The 20,253-nt window shown below is 43.5% G+C and overlaps 1 protein-coding gene across 5 annotated transcripts in view; it reads left to right on the plus strand.

Annotated features, from left to right (window-relative positions):
• ankrd6 (ankyrin repeat domain 6) overlaps positions 1-19,324 on the plus strand; it is a 113,215-nt gene extending 93,891 nt beyond the window's left edge. For 3 of the 5 annotated variants that reach the window (XM_033020860.1, XM_033020862.1, XM_033020861.1), the window contains 8 exons: positions 1,858-1,935; positions 3,605-3,709; positions 5,669-5,806; positions 7,227-7,415; positions 9,131-9,283; positions 12,774-12,887; positions 16,690-17,017; positions 18,622-19,324. In XM_033020860.1, coding sequence (XP_032876751.1) covers positions 1,858-1,935; positions 3,605-3,709; positions 5,669-5,806; positions 7,227-7,415; positions 9,131-9,283; positions 12,774-12,887; positions 16,690-17,017; positions 18,622-19,154 — 1,638 coding nt within the window. In that variant the 3' untranslated portion in view covers positions 19,155-19,324. The remainder of the gene's footprint in view (positions 1-1,857; positions 1,936-3,604; positions 3,710-5,668; positions 5,807-7,226; positions 7,416-9,130; positions 9,284-12,773; positions 12,888-16,689; positions 17,018-18,621) is intronic. The other 2 variants (XM_033020865.1, XM_033020864.1) reach the window with 2 other exon arrangements.
• Positions 19,325-20,253: the final 929 nt, after the last annotated feature.

A 20,253-nucleotide genomic window follows, 5' to 3' on the forward strand; every position in this document is an offset into this window, starting at 1 on the left:
ACACTCCAAACACGTACGGGTTTGTTGGGCAATTGGCTTCTGTAAATTGTACTTTGTGCCTAGTGTGTAGGCCAGCGCGGACTCGGTGGGCCAAAGGGCCTGTTTCCGCACCTCAATCTCTAAACCTTCTAAACCTGTGGAGATGGTCCATTCAGCTGCATTTTCCGCCTCCTGTCTTGCTCAGCATTCTGAACAAATTTCTCCACGTCTTTCCAAATCAGAGCCTCTCTTCAGTTACCTCACAAGTTCACGTTATCGGGGTAGAATTAGGCCCAATCGAGTCTTCTTCGCCATTCAATCATGGCTGATCTCTGCCTCCTAATCCCATCTTCCTGCCTTCTCCCCATAAACCTTGACACCCGTTCTACACCACCTACACTTCATGCCCCTTCTGAGCACAGCTTTCCTTCAGAGGTACCAACTCTTCCTTTGATTCAGTTTCTATTAAACTCCCGGCCTCTCGTGCCCCCTGGCTGGCCTTTGCCTGTGGCTCTCCAACCTGATAAACTGACTCTGTTTCCACAGCTCTTAGTTTAGTTTATTGTCACGTGTACTGAGGCACAATGAAAAGCTTTTGTTGCATGCTACCCAGTCAGCGGAAAAACGGTTCATAAATACAATCGAGCCATCCACCATAGACAGATGCATGATGTACAAAGGACAAAGGACATTTATTGTCATGTTACACTAATGTGAAATTTGAGTTGCCATCTGCAGCACACCAATAAAAATAAGACACATTAAAGAAGAATTTAACGCCAAACATAAACACATCCCCCCACAATTGTTCCCACTGTGAGGGAAGGCACAAAGTCCAGTCCTCTTCCCCTTCTTCACCCGTGGTCGGGCCTATTGAGGCCTCCGCATTCGCCGCAACGGCGGCCCGCTGTTTCAGGCCCTCCTGCCGGATGATGGAGCTCCGGCGTCGGGAGAACATTCTTCAGCGGCTTGGAGTGTCTGGAACGGCCACTGCCTCCCCCGAGACCGCGGCCAATCCAGACACTCCAAGAGAAATAGTGCATGAGAAACTCGAATAAAGTCCGATCAAAGATCGTACGAGGGTCTCCAAAGAGGTCTCCAATCCTGCCTCACCTGCTTAGGATTTCCACTATTTTTTGTTTTTATTTCAAACTTACTGAAAAGTGAAAGGCCTGGATAGAGTGGATATGGAGAGGATGTTTCCACTAGTGGGAGAGTCTAGGACCAGAGGACACAGCCTCAGAATAAAAGGACGTACTTTTAGAAAGGACATTGACAGATTCTTGAATAGTTCGGGTGTCAGGGGTTATCGGGCAAAGGCAGGAAAATGGGGTTAAGAGGGTGAGATAGGTCAGCCATGATTGAATGGCGGAGTAGACTTGATGGGCTAAATGGCCTAATTCTGCTCCTATAACCTATGAACATGAATATCCTCTATCAAACTACCAAAGGGATCTAAGATAGACACAAAATGCTGGAGTAACTCAGCGGGACAGGCAGCATCTTTGGAGAGAAGGAATGGGTGACATTTAGGGTGGAGACCCTTCTTCAAATGGATCGATTGGAAAGGCTAAATCATGATAATTTATTTCACACTGAATCCTAGAACCTATCACACTGAATCCTAGAACTTGTGCTGAACATAATGCCAAGGCAATCTCTTATCTGCCTGCACATAATTTATAAACCCTTCATCGTCTATGTATTTGTCTGTTTGGTTTTTTAAACAACTTTTTGTTGTTGTGTATTATGGGTTTTACAGCGTACAATATTTACATATCTGTTGTGAAATTCCATTATTCTGTTTCGGGACTAATGACAATAAAATGCTCTTGACTCTTGATCTAGCAAGAACCAATTCTTGAATTCTTTCTGCAGGCAGGTCTGAACCCCCTGGAAGTAGCAAGAGAGAATAACAGCCCCGAAGTGGCCCTTCTTCTCACCAAGGCACCGCAGGTAAGGGCCGATCATTGAGACAACAGAGGTGGTTACATTGGGAAGCATTCTACCATAGTTAAGTGGACAAAGTGGAAAAATATTTCCTTTTGTAGATAGGAAGTAGTTATGGGAAACTAAGAAGTTTAACAGGCTGTAGTCTATTTCAAATTAATTTATTGGAAGTAAACATAAGTATATTTGCGGAAGATCTTGGTAGATCAATGCACATAGACACACGCACACACACACACTCACACACAGACACATACACACACACACGCGCACACACGTGCACACACGCACACACACACGCACACACACACACACACACACGCGCACACACACACACACACACAGATATGGACACAGACAGACAGACATGGACACAGACAGACACAGACATGGACACAGACAGACTGAGACATGGACACAGACAGACTCGGACATGGACACACAGACACACACGGATACAGACACACACAGCCAAAAAATGTACATCAGTTGGTCAGTAACTGCAGATGACACAAAGTAATCGGTGGAATTGCAGACTGTGAAGAAGGCTGTCAAAGAACACAGCAGCGTGTAGACCTTACAGATATGGGTTGAAAAATGACAGATAGAGTTCAATCTGGACAAGTGTGAGGTGTTGCACTTTGGGAGGTCAAATGTAAGGGTAAAGTATATGATTAATAGCAAGACCTTTATGTACATAGGGATCTTGAGTTCCAAATTATAGCTCTCTGAAACTAACAACACAGTGGTCATATTTCGCTTGGGCGGCTTGCAGCTCAGTGGTATGAATGTTGATTTCTCTAACTTCAGGTAGCATCGGCAGTCACTCTCTCTCTATACCTCCCCCATCCAAGTCGCACCAGCTTCTCATTTTCACCCAACAAACAGCTTCCAATGAGCTGTTTCCTTTGTCATTGTTACTTTTTTGCATATCTTTCATTAATTGTTCTTTATCATTGTCCATATCTCTCGTTTTTCCTTATCCCTAACCTGTCTGAAGAAGGGGCTCGACCGGAAACGTCACCCATTCCTTATCTCCAGAGATGCTGCCTGTCCCGCTGAGTTACTCCAGCTTTTTGTGCATGGCACGCTTGCCTTCATTGGTAAAGATATTGAGTGTAAAAGACAGAAAGTCATGTTGCAGCTTTATAAACCTTTGGTTAGGCTGCATTTGGAGTATCATGTGCACTTCCAGTTGCCACACTACAGGAAGGAGGCTTTGGAGAGGGTGCGGAAGATGTTCACTGTGATATTGCTGGATTTGAGTTGGTCAAATTCGGATTGTTTTCTCTGCAGCATTTTAGGTTGAGGGGAGACCTGATAGAAGTTTATAAAATGATGAGAGATACAGATAGGGTAAACGGTCAGAATCTTTTTCCAAGAATGGAAATATCAAGTACAGGAAACATACATTTTAGGTGAGAGGGGGAATGTTTAAAGGTGATCTGCGGGGCAGTTTCTTCCCACAGAGAGTGGTGGGAAGAAAACCTTTAGATAGGCACATGGATATGCAGGGAATGGAGTGATATGGATCACTTACCGACAGAAAGGGATAGTTTTATTTGGCATCAGGTACAGCACAGAAATTGTGGGTCCTTTCCTGATCTGTACAGTCCTAGGTAAGCCATAAGCCACGACTGCGACAGTTCTGGATACATCGCTTTTATTTCACTAGGTTCTCAGTTTCTGTCGTGGGAGAAGCCTGAGGAAGAAGAGGGAGAAACTAAAGGAAGAACGAAGAGCCCAATCCGTGCCTCGTGATGAATTGATCCAGAGTAAGGTAATATAGTGGCTCATTTAAAATATCTCTGCCATCTGGGAAGTTTATAGAGAGATGTTTATGATTTGATGTGGTTAAAGGCAATGTATATTGATTAAGGTATTGTTGTATCTTGATCTGTACCAAGTAAGCTAGAACCAGTTTAGAGAGATACAGGATGGAAACAGGCCCTTCAGCCCATAGAGTCCGCTCCGATCACCTGTACACTAGTTCTATCTGGCATACCCAAGACAATTTACACAAAGCCAAGTAACCCACAAGCCTGCACGCCTTTGGGATGTGGGAGGAAACCGGAGCACCCGGAGAAAACCCACACGGTCGCAGAGAGAACGTGCAAACCCCATACTAACAGCGCCTAGTGTCAGGATGAAACTTGCGTCTCGCGCGCTGTAAGGCAGCAACCCCACCTCTGCGCCACTGGTACTCCAGCATTTTGTGTCCTTTTTTGTAAACCAGCATCTGCAGTTCCTTGTTGCTGCAGAATGGATGGATAGACATTAAAATCTCCTCATGTCATCACAAGAACTAGAGCATCCAAAGCCTCCACTGCTGTTCTTCAGCGATAGATGACTGTGCCATCCTCATTCAGAGAGTGATCTTCAGCCCACAATGCAGTCTTTTGCACAAGCTTGCAGTACGTAAGCTTCTGACTTCACACTGAGCAGACTGTAGTGCTTTATCAGCCTACCTCAGACGCTGCAAAAACAACCTCCACAAATTGTTTGCAGTCTGATTAAAGATAATGGAATATATAGACTAACTGGCCATTGAAAGGGATCTTGGAGTCCAAGTCCTTAGCTCCCTGCAAATGGCAACACAAGCAGGTAATGTGGCAAAGAAGGCATATGGTATGCTTGCTTTCATAGGTCGGGGCATTGAATATAAGAGTCAGAAAACCATGATGCAGCTTTACAGTACTATTGGAAGGTATAATTTAGTTTAGTTTAGAGATATAGGATAGAAGCAGGCCGAGTCCATGCCAACCAGCGATCACCGCACCTTAATACTATCCTACACACAATAGGGACAATATGCATTTACACCAAGCCAATTCACCAACAAACCTGCATGTCTTTGGAGTGTGGAATAAGGGGTAAGCCATTTAGAACGGAGACGAGGAAACACTTTTTCTCACAGAGAGTGGTGAGTCTGTGGAATTCTCTGCCTCAGAGGGCGGTGGAGGCCGGTTCGCTGGATGCTTTCAAGAGGCAGCTAGATAGGGCTCTTAAAGATAGCAGAGTCAGAGGATATGGGGAGGAGGCAGGAACGGGGATGATCAGCCATGATCACATTGAATGATGTTGCTGGCTCGAAGGGCCGAATGGCCTACTCCTGCACCTATTGTCTATTGGTAGGGGAAAGTTTAAAATAGATATGCGAGGCAAGGTTTTACACTGAAAGTGTCGGGTTCCTGGATTGTGCTGCCAGGTGGTGGTGGTGGAAGCACACATGATAGTCACGTTTAAGAGGTATTTAGACAAACACATAAAGATGCAGGAAGGAGGGGTATGGATCATGTCTAGGTAGATGGGGTTACTTTAAATTGGCATTGACATCATGGGTTTAGTTTAGTTTAGAGATACAGCACATAAACAGGCCCTTCGGCCCACCGAGTCCACGCCGACCAGTGATCCCCGCACACTAACACTATCCTACACACGCGAGGGACAATTTACAATTTTACCAAAGCCAATTAACCTAAAAACCTGAACATCTTTGGAATATGGGAGGAAACCGGAGAACCCGGGGAAAACCCACGCAGGTCACGGGGAGAACATGCAAACTCCATAAAGACAGCACCCAGTTGAGGATCGAACCTGGGTCTCACCTCTCTAGGTTGAAGGACCAGCTCCTGTGTGATATTCTTCTATCCACTGATTTTCCATCAAACCCGTTGTCGGTAACTATAATGCAGAGCTGGAAGTGTCACTGCCGACTGATCACATTTCTTGAATGTAGCAGGGAAGTGTCTCAGTTGATGACATCCATAGCAGTGACCAAGGACATCAGAAGAGAAAAACTGGGGATGACCTCATCAGGATGACTACCCCAGAACAGAAGAGGAAGCAGGACAGAAAGAAAAAGCAGAAGGAAAAGGTAATTGCAGACTTTTTCTGAACACGATTCATTCAGAACGAACTGGACCAGTGACATGCAGCAAACGGCTTTGAATGAATTCAGCCTTGGATGCCAATTGATGGAGAAAGGGAAACTAGAAGAACACAAGTACCGCACTTGGTGCTTGTAAATGCCTTTGCAGGACCATGTAGACCACGGCACTCCAAGGCCAAGCACAGATTCGGCGATCGTTTAGCTGAACACCTCCGCTCAGTCCGCCTTGGCCTACCTGATCTCCCAGTTACCAAACACTTTAAATCCCCTTTCCATTGGCACACTGACCTTTCTGTCCTGGGCCTCCTCCATTGCCAGAGGGAGACCAAACATAAATTGGAGGAGCAGCACCTCGTTGTTCTAGTTTTACGTCATCCTGTTGATGCCATTGTCTGTGTGACTTGTTACCACCGTAGTGGGCTCCACATTTCCTTGATTATCGGTGCTTTTTGCATATCTCCCATTCATTTGTCCTAAGTACTGTCTCTATCTCTCCTTCCCCTTTCCTCTGTCTGTCAGTCTGAAGAAGGATCATGACCCGAAACATCACCTATTCCTTCGCTCCATAGATGCTGCCTCACCCGCTGAGTTACTCCGGCTTTTTGTGTCTGTCTTCCGTTTAACTAGCATCTGCAGTTCCTCCCTGGACACTGTACTATTCTATGTTCTATAGGATTCTTTTTTGAGTTGCTTGGCTCAGCATTTTATGAGAGCCACAAGCCCAGAGGTGAATTCCTCACCACTGATTACTACACGTGTTGATGTTCTGTGCGTGCAATTCTGCTTTTTGACATCTTGACTAAATCTACCTTTTAGTTCATAAATTCATGTCATAGGAACAGAATTAGGCCATTGGTCCCACCGAGTCTACTCCGCCATTAAATCATGCCTGACCTATCTTTCCCTCTCAACCCCAATTCTCCTGCATTCTCCCTGTAACCTTTGACACCCTTACTAATCAAGAACTAATCAAAGTATTTAACTGAAGTTAGACAAAAATGCTGGAGAAACTCAGCGGGTGAGGCAGCATCTATGGAGCGAAGGGATAGGTGACGTTTCGGGTCGAGACCCTTCTTCAGTCTGAAGAAGGGTCTCGACCCGAAACGTCACCTATCCCTTCGCTCCATAGACGTTGCCTCACCCGCTGAGTTTCTCCAGCATTTTTGTCTATCTTCAATTTTTCCAGCATCTGCAGTTCTTTCTTAAAGTATTTTACTGAAATACTTTATTCCTATCACTCTATTAGAATTTATACAACATAGTAATGTATATTTCAGAGTGAATGTGCTGTACATTTTATAAATGTTCCACAGTGACAATAAAGTCCCATTGACCATATTCTATGTTTTGGTTTGAACATGATGCTATTCCTTGTGAATTTATTAAACGTGTTACTTGTGTGCAGGGTTCTGCTCTTTCTGACCCTCCTCCATTGATAGAGCAGCAACCTCAACAAGACAATAGTCACGTCAGGAGAAGGAAAAATAAACACTGCTGCTGTTCCCCGAATCCACAGCAACACCTGCTCCCTCATAATTTCCGTGCCTACCAACTGTACACGTTGTACAGAAACAAGGATGGCAAAATCATGCAGGTAAATGTACAATTCTGTACCGCTTGATTGCCATTGTTTCATTGCGATAAGAAAACTCACTTGATGGCCAGTCAACATCTGCCGAGGTGCGGAGCAATGTGGTGGCCTTGTAAACCGGTCTTGAAGGTGACAAAGTGCTTGAGCTCATATTCAGAGGTCATGCAAATTCCGGGTGTTGTGCATGTTCTTGTTTAAAATTGGAAACATAGTAAAAACCAAAGATACTAGAGGAGCTCTAGTACCTTTGGTAAAAACCGTGGGATTCAACTTGATGTGATTTGTTTTGTGGTTTTGTTTCATGTGGGGCACGACTGTTGAGGTATTTGTAACCACTTTGAACCGAGATATTAATTTGTGCCCATGGAATAACTATTGGCTGACTTTTGCAGAACACCTGTATGTTGATAAACATTCCAGATGTGTGTGAAACAGGTTTTTATTTGTATGGAGTTTGTATTAAAAAAAATCACTTCCGAGGACAAATTACATTGCGTAGTTGGTGGGACGATGTGGACCAGCACTGCCTGATTGTATTCAGTTTTCTTTGCTTTTCAAAGAGACATTTCAATATTTCCTATTTCCATATGGTTTGGGAAGAAGCAATTCAGCCCATTGAGTCTAGGCCTGTTCTCAGAGCAATCTCAACAATCCCTTTCCTCATTTATTTCCCTGTAACCCATTCTCACTCGCATGTCCATTAAGAGTAGGGAGAATTATAGAGCCCTATAAGCAGGCCCTTTGGCCCACCACATCCATGCAGACCATCATGCCTATCTTGACCAATCCCACTTGCCTGCGTTAATTCCATGTCCTTTAATGACTGCTCATTCAAGTACCTCTCCAGGTTTGTCTTTAATGCTGTTACTGTTCCTGCCTCCATTACCTCCTCTGGCAGCTCATTCCAGATACCAATTGCTCTTTAGAGATTTATCACTCAGATCCCTTTAAACCTCCACCTACTCACCCACCATTTATCCACCAGATCCCCGCACATTAACACTATACTATATATGAGGGACAATTTACAATTTATACCAAGCCAACTATCCTACAAACCTGTATGTCTTTGGAGCGTGGGAGAAAACCGGAGATCCTGGAGAAAACCCATGCAGGTCATGGGGAGAACATACAAACTCCGTATAGACAGCACCCGTAGTTAGGATCAAACACGGGTCCCTGGTGCTGTAAGGCAGCAACTCTATCGCCGTGCCACTGTGCTGCCCAAATAAATGACCTCTCAGTGAATGGATTAAAGATTCTATATGGCACCCTGAAACCTCTTCGATTTCGTCCAGTCATACATTTTCAAGGAGGTTTGCGAATTTCCGAAAATTGCTACTTCTGTCCTTCTGGTTCCCTCTCATGGTGATGGAGCACCAAGTATTGTATCTGCTTCGGGAATCTGGTTTGCAAATAATAGTGCCTCAGTACATTAAGGGCCCAGTATTGGGACTATGGGCCTGGGGGAGAACATTGATGTCAGTTTGTTTATCCTTCATGTGGAATGAAGGATATTTCAGAGACATTGGTGGTATGAGGTGACTGCTAGATATCTACCTCCTTGACCAAACATTTGGTCTTATCCTAACACCTCTCTATTTTACTGCCATGTGTCCTTTTTTGTTTGATAATATTTTCCGTTTGTTAACACTCCTGTGAACTGCTCATCATTTTTTTCCTACGTAAAAGATGACAATGTTGCTATCATTGTTCAGGCCCCTATAAACGGCTGTCGTTGTGAGCCACTGATCAATAAATTGGAAAATCGTCTCGAAGCGACAAAAGAAGAGATAAAAGCCGAGCTTGAGATTGTGCAAGGAAAATTGAATACGAAACTTGGAGAACTGGAAGGAAGGAATAAACATGAGGTAAGTGTTTTACATCCAGATAGTTCACAGATTTGTTCGACTGTTACTGTAGCTCAAAGTATTTCCATTACTTTTCTAATTTCATGGTTTAACCACTAATGTCTAATCCTATCTGAAGTAAGATCAGCCCCATGGCAATCTGTGATTCATCACCTGTGTAATATGGCTCTAGCTTGAGATTTAACATGTACTGCTTGGATTCCCAGCAACTGTAGCAGAGGTAAAACTCGTGTATGAGGTTTAGCGTATGTAATTTTGCCACTGGGGATATTATTTATAAAAATGGAAAAGATTAAGGTCCAATGACGAAACCCACCCAGTTCAAGAAAATTAGTTTGTTCAGTTTTTATTCTAATTTGCCTGTTCAATGTTCTTTTCCTGTGACTGCTGAATGACTTTAGTCTTGAGGGATACAGCGGGGTAACAGGCCCTTTGGCCCATCGAGTCTGTGCTAACCAGCGATCACCCACTACACTAGCACTATCTGACCCACCAGGGACAATTTACAATTTTACTGAAGCCAATTAACTTACAAACCTGTGATTGCAAAACTTTGATAACATAGAACTAGTGTACGTGTGAGTGTTGGTCAGCATGGACTCGGTGAGCTGAAGAGCCTGTTTCCACGCTATATCACCAAACTAAACTCTGATTACTGTATTTTCTGGCAATGAAGATGCTATTTTTTACCCTAAAATAAGGCCCGAAAATGTATCTGCATCTTGAGGGCCGAAGGTTAGATTGTTAGCCAAGAAAGATGGGCTTGGCTATTCCTCAGTGGCTGTAAAAGGACAGCACCGCGGGGGGAGAGTTCCTTCCACAGCGTGTGGGGAGTCTGGCCCGGGTCAGCACGGCTGGGCAGCCAGGTGTAAAGTTGCGGGGAGGGCAGGAGCGTTGAGAAGGAGGGGGTTGGGGTTCATGCCAGCAACTCACTTTAGTAGCTCGGGTGGCTGCGAGCGGCAGTCGGGACTGGACAGCGTAACTGCAGCTAGACCCAGGGCTCGCAGGCGACCTGGGCACTACAGCCAGTCCCAGGGGAGGCGACCTGGGACTGCAGCTAATCCCAGGCTTCACAAGGAAATAATGGGTTATAGGGGCTGTATGTTGTGACAGTCAGCCTGACACCTTGCATATCATTTTAATATTACATTTATCCCATCCCCCTGGATATTCCGAATTAATAAATGAAGGCTTTGTCAACTAATTACAAACCAATAACATTAGCCAACTCTGAAACACGAAGCGCTGAGCATTGGGATCCAGACATCATGGACAACTGGCCTCAGTTGCCCGCTCACCTCTGGCAGTGCTCTCCGTCTGAACCTCTCTCCTGCCGCTAGCCGGCCTCGCTCATGTCAACTGCTTCCCGCAAATCCTTAAATTCCGACTGCTGCCTGGAGCAGGACATGGCCTCACTTGTTGCGCTGGGTGACACTGCATGGCATTCACTGCCCAGTCCGTGTGTTTCAATGTAAATTTGCATGGGGACATGCTTTGGAGGTGTATGGCGGTTGTCGGTCAAGTGAAAATGACAAACAGAATAAGAATGCTGCTGCCTTGTCAACAGACGCGCACAAAAGCAGTTGGTATTAGTTTTGAAACTCTCGTTATCCCTATTTTTGACCTGGCTCGGAGACCGGACAGTGAAGGGACCAGCTCAAGAGCAAAGATCATAGAGCGGAGCGAGTCAGCGGGTGATGGATAACAGGACAGCGGGCGGGGGATCTTACTCCTGTGTCAGCGCAAGTAATCTCAATTGGTCCCTTGAACTAGTATTGTCATTCAATAAGATCACAACTGATTCAACTTGTCCCGGTGTGCACCCGTTTTTCCCACCATCTCTCCACCTGCCATTACCCTCCACCCCCCATCCATTCAGTCATTCAGAATGGAGGAGATCTGGAAGCCTTGGGCAAATTGAATTGTTACTTTATTTTTTTATTTAAAAATTTTTTTTTTGAGCATGAGAAATTATATGTCCCGCCAGCCTTTTTCAAAATTTAGTAACTCAAAATGGGTGGTGCGTCTTCGACGAAGGTGCGTCTTCATTGCCGGGAAATACGGTATCTGGTGAAGAAATATTCCTTCACTGGCTTGCACTTGCAAATAGCAGAGAATATGAGTTCTATAATGCAGACAATGTATATATATATAGCTGGTGTCTTTCACATAACTAAACTGATTGGATGGGTCACTGATATTAATCTCAAATAGGTCAAATAAAAGCCAGAGCAAAGTGCCTGCACCTATTCCGCTCATGGTATATGCTATTTATTATCACTGCCTGTACCCGCTACTCCATGCACACGCCTATCATATCCACAGAGAAACGGAACAGAATATCCCGAATAGCACCTGCAGCCCACAAAGTATCTGAAAGAATATTATTAAAATCACAATGATTAAATTTAGTAATTCAACTCTTGAAACTCTGTGTTGTGATAGAGTTTTTGTTTCTTTAGCCCTATTGGTTTTTAATGCAATGGAATAACATCAGGATTCATTACAGCAGTTTCACCATCTTACTTCCGTCAGTCCAGACTGTTTACCCTACCCTGCAAGGAATAAAATGCTTCTTTAATTTCCTTATTTTCCTTAAAGCTTTAATTTGATGTCTGATAAATGTATATGGATCTAATATTTATCTAGAGGCAATCTGTGAATAAATGTGCTGAATCTTCTAACTGCACCTTCTTGTCAATTATATATTGGTTCCATTACTAGGGTTTCATTGAGTTGTCAGTGCAATAGTGGTTTTATTGTTATATGCACCGAAGCAGAACAATGAAATTCTTACTTGCAGCAGCAGTATCACATTAGTTTTGCTCAGTTTCAGTTTATTTTCACTTGTAGCAAGGTAGTGATTGTTTAGTGCTTTTGTTGCGTGCTAACCAGTCAGCCCCTCTCCCGCCCCTCTCTCACTCCCCCTCTCCCCGCCTCACTCGAACCCCTTTCTCTCTCCTCTCTCTCTCTCTCTCTCTCTCTCTCTCTCCCCTCTCTCACTCTATCTCTCCCTGTCTCTCCCCTCTCTTTCTTCTTCTCTCTGCCCCTCTCTCTTCTCCCCCCTCTCTCTACCACCACTCTCTCTCCCCGCTCCCTCTCTCTCTGTCTGGTTAGCAGTCTGTTCTCTAGTTGCAGTAGGATGATTCAGTTGCCTGATAACAGTTGGGAAGAAACTGTTCCTGAATCTGGAGATGTGCGTTTTCACACCTCTATACCTTTTGCCCGATGGGAGAGGGGAGGAGTGGCCAGGGTGCAACTCATCCTTGGTTATAATGCTGGCCTTGCCGAGGCAGCGGGAGGTGTAAATGGAGTCAATGGAAGGGAGGTTGGTTTGTGTGATGGTCTGGGCTGTTAACCTGCTAGATAATTACAGTTGATACCAAAAAATATTTTTTGCATTATTCCTGAAATCATTCATCAGTAGAATATAGCATTATGTTATTTTGTGTATGGAGGCTTGACTGCATGGTTTACATTTCAACCTCAGATCAGAGTTTTGGAGAAGTTAACATCCGAACGGATTTCAGCCGAGCGGACGGAATGCCTGCACCGGATTGACCAACGTGCGGTGCTGGAGCGACTCGAGGGAGACAAACACCAGGTAGACATGTGTCCCCGTCATCAACAACACATCCTAAAATTGGAAAACAGGGTTATTTGAGGTGTCTTATCTGCTTGTACCTAACTTGTGGTGCAGGATAATACTCTGTGTGACTGCGGACTTTAAATCCAATAATGAGATTCCCAGTTTTATTTTTCTCCACAATGTAAGGGGTGACATTTCTCAGAAATAGTAAAATCTGTATTTCATAAGTTCATAGGTGATAGGAGCGGAATTGGACCATTCGGCCCGTCAAGCCTACTCTGCCATTCAATCATGGCTGATCTATCTTTCCCTTTTAACTCCATTCTCCTACCTTCTCCCCATAACCCCTGACACCCATACTAATCACCCGTACTAATTGTGACCCCAGATAAAGAAATATAAGCAATCAGTGCCTTTAACTAAGATTTTTAACTATGAGCTGCAGGTGTTGGGTACATATGTAGAAAACTGGCTTATTGAAATTTTGCTAAAATACATCAGGGTCCACTGATCTAATAAAATCCATTAGGGGCTGCATACGAAGATAGACACAAAATGCTTGGAGCAACTCAGCGGGTCAGGTAGCAACTCAGGAGAAAAGGAATAGTGACATTTCGGATCGAGACCCTTCTTCAGACTGGTCTACAGACTGAGCTCTGAGCTCCCACAACTCAGTGGGCACTCACATTCTGCATTCAGTATAAGGAGCTTTGCTATAATCTCCATTCACAATGACATATTGAGACAGTCCACAACCTACCTACTCAGCCACTTCACATGGCTGTTCATCAGAGAGAGGAAACAGCACCTGTTGCTCCTTATTCCTATCGCTGCAGTGCACTTTGCCCAGAAACTCAAGGACCTGGGCTGGAGTGAAGGAACCTGAGGGGTGACCTAATAAGAGATATATCATGAGAGGCATAGACACAGTGGATAGTCACAAGCATTTTCCTAGAGTAGGGCAATCCAAAACAAGAGACTTAAGATGAGAGGGGATCTGAGAAGGGCAACCTTTTCCATACAGGGCGTTATGAAATCCTAGTGCTGAATAACAAGGAAACAGACCCTTCAGCCTAACGTGTCCATGCTGTCCAAGTTGTCTAACCAAGCTCGTCCCATCAGCCTGCACCTGATTCATATCCACCTCCAAACCTTTCCTATCCAAATGTCTTTAAAATGTCATAATTGTACATCCTCTACCACTTCCTCTGGCAGCTCATTCCATATGCATTCTCATCTTCTCTGTGGAGGAAGTTGGCCCTCTGGTCCCTTTTAAATATTTCTCCTCTCATATTAAACCTACACCAGTTACAATCTCGCCTCCCCTGCCCAAAAGACAGTGTCTGTGCAGCATACCCATGTCTCTCATGCCTTGAGAAATATCAGAGGGCACCCCACAGCCTCCTACCATCCAGGGAAATAAATAGTCTCAACCTCTCCATCCTCTCCGTATCACTCAAACCGTACATCCTTGTAAATCTTTTTTTGCACCCTTTCCAGTTAAATTTTGTCCTCTGTATATCAGAGCAATCAGGCGATACATAATACTCTACATGTGGCACCAATGTCTTGTACAGCTGTAACATCAGTCACATGTTGGCTGATGTCTACTGTGTCTCCACATTCAAAGAACTATACACCTACACCTGGATCGCTTTATTCCACAACACCCCCCCCCCCCAGGGCCCTACCATTTTTTATGCGTTGAACCTGGTTGAACTTACCAAAATGCAATAACTCGACTTCATTTGCGTTAAATGGCATCCGTCATGTCTCTTCCCAGTTTAGTTTAGTTTATTGTCATGTGTACCGAGTGAAAAGCTTTTGTTGCGTGCTAATCAGTAGGCGGAAAGACAATACATGATTACAATCGAGCTATCCAGTGTACAGATACATGATAAAGGGAATAAAGTCAATAATGTTTAGTGCAAGATAAAGTCAGATCAAAGATAGTCAGAGGATCTCCAATGAGGTAGATGGAAGGTCAGGACAGCTCTCTTGTTGTTGATCAGATGGTCCAGTTGCCTGATAACAGCTGGGAAGAAACTGTCCCTGAATCTGGAGGTGTGTGTTTTCACACTTCTATACCTTTTGCTTGATGGGAGAAGAGGGAGTGGCCAGGGTGCGACATATCCTGGATTATGAGGCTGGCATTGCTGAGGCAGCGTGAGGTGTAAATGGAGTAAATGGAAGGGATGTTGGTTTGTGTGACGGTCTGGGCTGCGTTCACAATTTGCTTCAATTTCTTGCGGTATTGGATGGAGCTGTTCCCAAACCAAGCTGTGATGCATCCCAATATCCCGTTCATCAAGATCTCACTGTAATTGTAGCTAACCTTCACTGTTCACTGTACCACCAATTTTAGTATAATCTGCCAATTTACCATTCATGTTACGCACATTCACATCCAACCCGTTAATATAATCAACCACGGTTCCCTGCGACACACCGCTAGTCAAAGGCCTCCAGTCTGAAAAACACCTCTCTACTGCCACCCTCGGTTTCCTACTCTCAAGCCATTTGCTGTTCCACATTACTGAAAAATCTCTTGCATTTTCCAGGATCTTATATCCCTTTTAAATTATAAGCATTACCCCAGTTTTATCTTGTCATGTTCTGTAAACACCACATTTTATTTAAACGCCGTCTGAAGAAGGGTCTTGACCCGAAACGTCACCCATTCCTTCTCTCCAGAGATTCTGCCTTTTCCACTGAGTTACTCCATCATTTTGTGTCTACCACATTTTATTTAATATTTGGAGACATACAGCTTCCATTTCCTTCCAACATCCCAAATCATCCATGTCTGTGATGGCCATCAAGTATTTATCTAAGCTAATCCCATTTTCCAATGCTCTCCCCATAGCTCCTATGCTGTAACATTTCAACAGCTCATCTAAGGCCTCCATCTGCCTTCACCATATTTCACTGAAGTGGCATTGTGTAGATAGGGTTAAGAAGGCCTTTGGCGTGCTGGCTTTCATTTATCAGGGGATTGAGTATCGAAGTTGGGATGTTATGTTACTGTTGTACAATACTTTGATGAGGCTGCACTTGGAAATTGTATTCAGTTTTGGTCACCATGCTATGGGTAAGATGCCATTAAACTGGAAAGAGTGCAGAGAAGACTCTTGAGGGTGTTGCCAGAACTCTAGGGACTGAGCTAAAGGTTGAGGGACGATCTTATAGAGGTGTATAAAAGCACGAGGTGAATAGATTGGGTAGATGCACAGTCTTTCTCCCGAGATAGGGGAATCAAGAACTAGAGCACATGGATTGAAGATGAATGAAAAGATTTAATCGGAATAGTGTAGATCTGTTATTTTTAACTAATGTGTACATTGATGGTTGCCTAGGATTTTCCTGAATAATCCTAGGCAATTGATTCAGTATGATACTACTGGTATTTCTCCGTCATAAGAATCAGTTTAAAAGTACCATGCATACAAGAATATCCTGAATTTGCTGACAGGCAGCCACTAAGGTTTTACTGGTTATTTCTGTCACTTTTCATGGATTCACCGGGAGAGTAGAGCACGGGTTTACTTGTGTTCTAGGAAATACGTCATCTGAATGTCTGAAATGTTTTTTTGAGATTTTAAATGGAGTATAAACCTGCTCATTATAGCAATATAACGAGAGGGGTCTGGTCTGGTCCTTCCAGGTAATTGGATTTACGTCTTCTGCGCATTGCCGATTTACATTGTTATTGGGACATCTGCATAATATGAGTTGAACAGGTAGGTGAACAGTGAGCATAGATGATTCACAACCACCTATAAGTACCAACACTTTGCTTAATTATACCTCTCTATAGGCCGTAATGGTGGATGATGTGAAATCCTGGTGCTCGTCCAAGCTCCAAAATCTTGAGTTCAAGTTGTCAGGAGAACCGAGGTCCAAATCTGCAACGCCTGATGGTGAGAACGTGACAGAGCCTTGTAGCACGGATACCATCCAAACCGACAGGGATTGTGGGCATTGCCAGTCGTATCCTGTCAAACATCAACCCGGAGAAGAATCACAACAGCCCTGCGTTAGTCTGCATGGTGGCTCTGCAGAAGAATCGGGAGGTGCAACACTCCAATCCACCGACGAGGCATCAGGCAGACAGTACTTTCTCATTCAACATGATATACCATCAGGTACAAAGTTACAGCCCAAACCCCAGTACACAAAGAGTAGTTCAAAAGAAAGCATAATGTACCAAGTCCAGATGAAATGTGTCCCAAACTCTTCAAAGAAGCAAGGAAGAAAATTGTGTTTACCTGCAATTTGTCAATCTTCTTTGAGTATCAGAGGATTGGAGATCTGATAAGATTGCACCCTTGTTTGAGAAGGTAGAGAGGGATAAACTAAATAATTACAGCCAGCTGGTTTAACTGTTGCTGGATAAATTATTGGAATCCTTTCTAAGGGACTGTAGCAACCTTCATTTAGAAAGACAGTGATTAATAGGGATGGGCAGAGTGGATTTGCTATAGGAAAGTAATGACTAACCTCACTGAATTTTTTGAGAGGATTACCAGGAGGGGGCTGAGGCTATCATGTTTGATGCAGCCTACATAGGTCTTTGTAAAGGTCCCATTTGGCAGATGATCAAAAGATAAAAGCCAATGGATCCAAAGGGGAGCGGCAAACTAGATCTGATATTGGCTCAGCGACAGGAAGCAAAGAAAGTTTTGACAGGTGTTTTTTTTGTGATGAAGAAGAAAGGAAAGATGTCATAGCATGAGTGATGATGCAGAAGAGATTTACAGTACATTGGAGTACCATCTATAAAGCCACATGGTTAAATATTTAGACCTCTAGATTCTTTCTGGTATCCATAATGGAAGGTTTCTGATCCCTTCTGAAGGGTCTTAGGTGCATCAAATCTCTTAAGTAACCTTAACCTCAAAAACATGTCTGGAAGAATTTCTGTCGGACTCTATAATGCACCACATCATCCATTGGATGAAGAAGTGTTTCTGAATGGATTCAGTCTCTGCCCCTTTTGCAGGCACTGGGTCACATGCTTAGCCCATGAAAGACCAACTGTTGAACCTATTAGTGTTCCTCTATAATTAATGATTTAAATCAAAATATTATCGTTTTTAACATTAGATTGAAAGGAGGACTTTTTTTAAAAGAAATATTGAAGATCACTTTGTTTTGAGTATATTCCTCATGTGAACAGAAACTCCCTGAGAAACTGTGTAACTGTGGGAAGGGATTGTCAGTAATTAGATTTTAACCTATTACTGTTGACAATTCAAGATCAAGAATTGTCAATATCTTAAAATATTTTTCAATCTATTTAATCGCAACACTGAGCAAGCAGATAACACAATCCTCAGCAAATATGCATAGTTTCGCATATCAATGAAACTAATTTTGAACACTAATATTTTATGGATTACTTTGGAACTGCAATTAAACGCACGGTGGCACAGCGGTTGTCTTACAGCGCTGGAGACCCGGGCTCGATCCCGACTACGGGTGCTGTCAGTATTGAGTTTGTACATTCTCCCCGTGACCGCGTAGGTTTTCTCCGAGATCTTCGGTTTCCTCTCACACTCCAAAGACGTATAGTTTGTAGGTTAATTGGCTTGATATATGTGTAAATTGTCCCTAGTGTGGCTGGGATCGGTGGGCACTCAGTGGGCCAAAGAGCTTGTTTCCGCGCTGAATCTCTAAATTAAACCAAACACTTTTTTCATATCTGAATACAATGGGTTGAATGTGACCTGTAACTTTATTTCTACAGGAGCAACACAGCAGACTGTGACAGCTTCCAGTTCCTCCCCAAATATGCCTCGGGCAACTTCTCCAGCAGTTCGACCAAAGGAAAGAGCTGCTAAAATAAATCACGAGTTTCCACCTTTGGAGCCGGCTTTGCCCAAATCTGGGCATGTCAAGTTTCACACTTCTCATGAAAATGCAATTTTCAGGGATCAAGCAGTAAGTGGCCAACCTCGAGGATGGCACAATCAGAACAAAAGCACTCAGACCAAAAAATCTCTGAGTGTAAAGCACAGGCCAAAGCAGAGCAGCACTCAGGTTGCTGCTGCCCAACCAACTACACACAGCAAGGACAGCTCACCAGTACTTGAAATCACACAGTATTTTTTTGAGGCAGTTTCCACACAGATGGAAAAGTGGTACGAAAGGAAGATTGAGGAGGCAAGATATCAAGCTGATCAGAAAGCGACTCTGGATAAAGTTGCTTTGATGGAACAAATTAAAAGTTTGGAAGAGGAACTCCAGAAACTGAGGACTAAAATGCAAAAGGATAGCTAGCAGTCACCGGTGAAAGACATATCTTGCTTTCGAGGAAAAATATCACCAACATTCCATCTTTTTAATACAATTAAGTGGATTTTCACTGTTCAATGCTTGCGTTAAATAATGCATGGTTTCTTTAGTTTTGTTGGACTGTATCTCACAGATTAAACCTGGCTTTGATGTAACACTCCATTACCCTATATCAGGGCCTCCCTGTAACATATTGAAACTTTAAGTTTTCATTGTGTTCAAATGATGCACAAAATCAAGTCATCTTTGAAAGATTGAAGGCTCTGAATAGAGCACATTAGTGAATTGTTACCTTTGGTATGTATAGAAGTATTATGCCAGCTATTCATATTATCCATATTATCACGTTCCAATCGGAAATTAAACATTGGAAATCATACTCTACATCACAAGGACCACAGGAAAATTTCAATAATCCTGCCTCTTGGGACTTTGCTGGTGCCAGACTATTGGATGTTACTCATATCAATAACCAAACACTCCAGCTTAGTTATCTAAACTTGCTATTTCTATTTGTTTTGAGAACTGGTCATTTTTGCTGCCATCCTTTCTTTTGTATAGTCAGACTACACAACATTACACAGACCAAAGGTTGTAGTGAGAGGTTTCAGAGGGGCAGCAGTGAGAGATTTTGACTCACAATATCACCTATCCATATTCTCAAGAGATGCTGCCTGGCCTGCCTAGTTACTGCACCACTTTGTGTCTTTTATTACACAGACAAAGCCATTTAACTCGATTATAATTGTCGCATCATATCAGAGAAAGTCTGCTCATTGCCATCCTTCCTTACCCGACCAAACTATTATTTTCTTTCCACAGATGCTCATAAGTTATTGGAGCAGAATGGGTCATTCAACCCATCAAATCTGCCATTCAATCATGTCTGATCTATCTTTCTCTCTCAACCCCATTCTCCTGCCTTCTCCCAGTAATATTTGACATCCTAACTAATCAAGAAACAATCTATCTCCACATTAAAAATACTCAAAGACTTGGCTTCCACAGACGACCATGGTGATGAATTCCACAGATTCACCACTCTCTGGCTAAATAAATTCCTCCTCATCTCCTTTCTAAAGGG

This window comes from Amblyraja radiata, chromosome 5 (genome assembly GCF_010909765.2).
Source record: "Amblyraja radiata isolate CabotCenter1 chromosome 5, sAmbRad1.1.pri, whole genome shotgun sequence".
NCBI lineage: Eukaryota > Metazoa > Chordata > Chondrichthyes > Rajiformes > Rajidae > Amblyraja > Amblyraja radiata.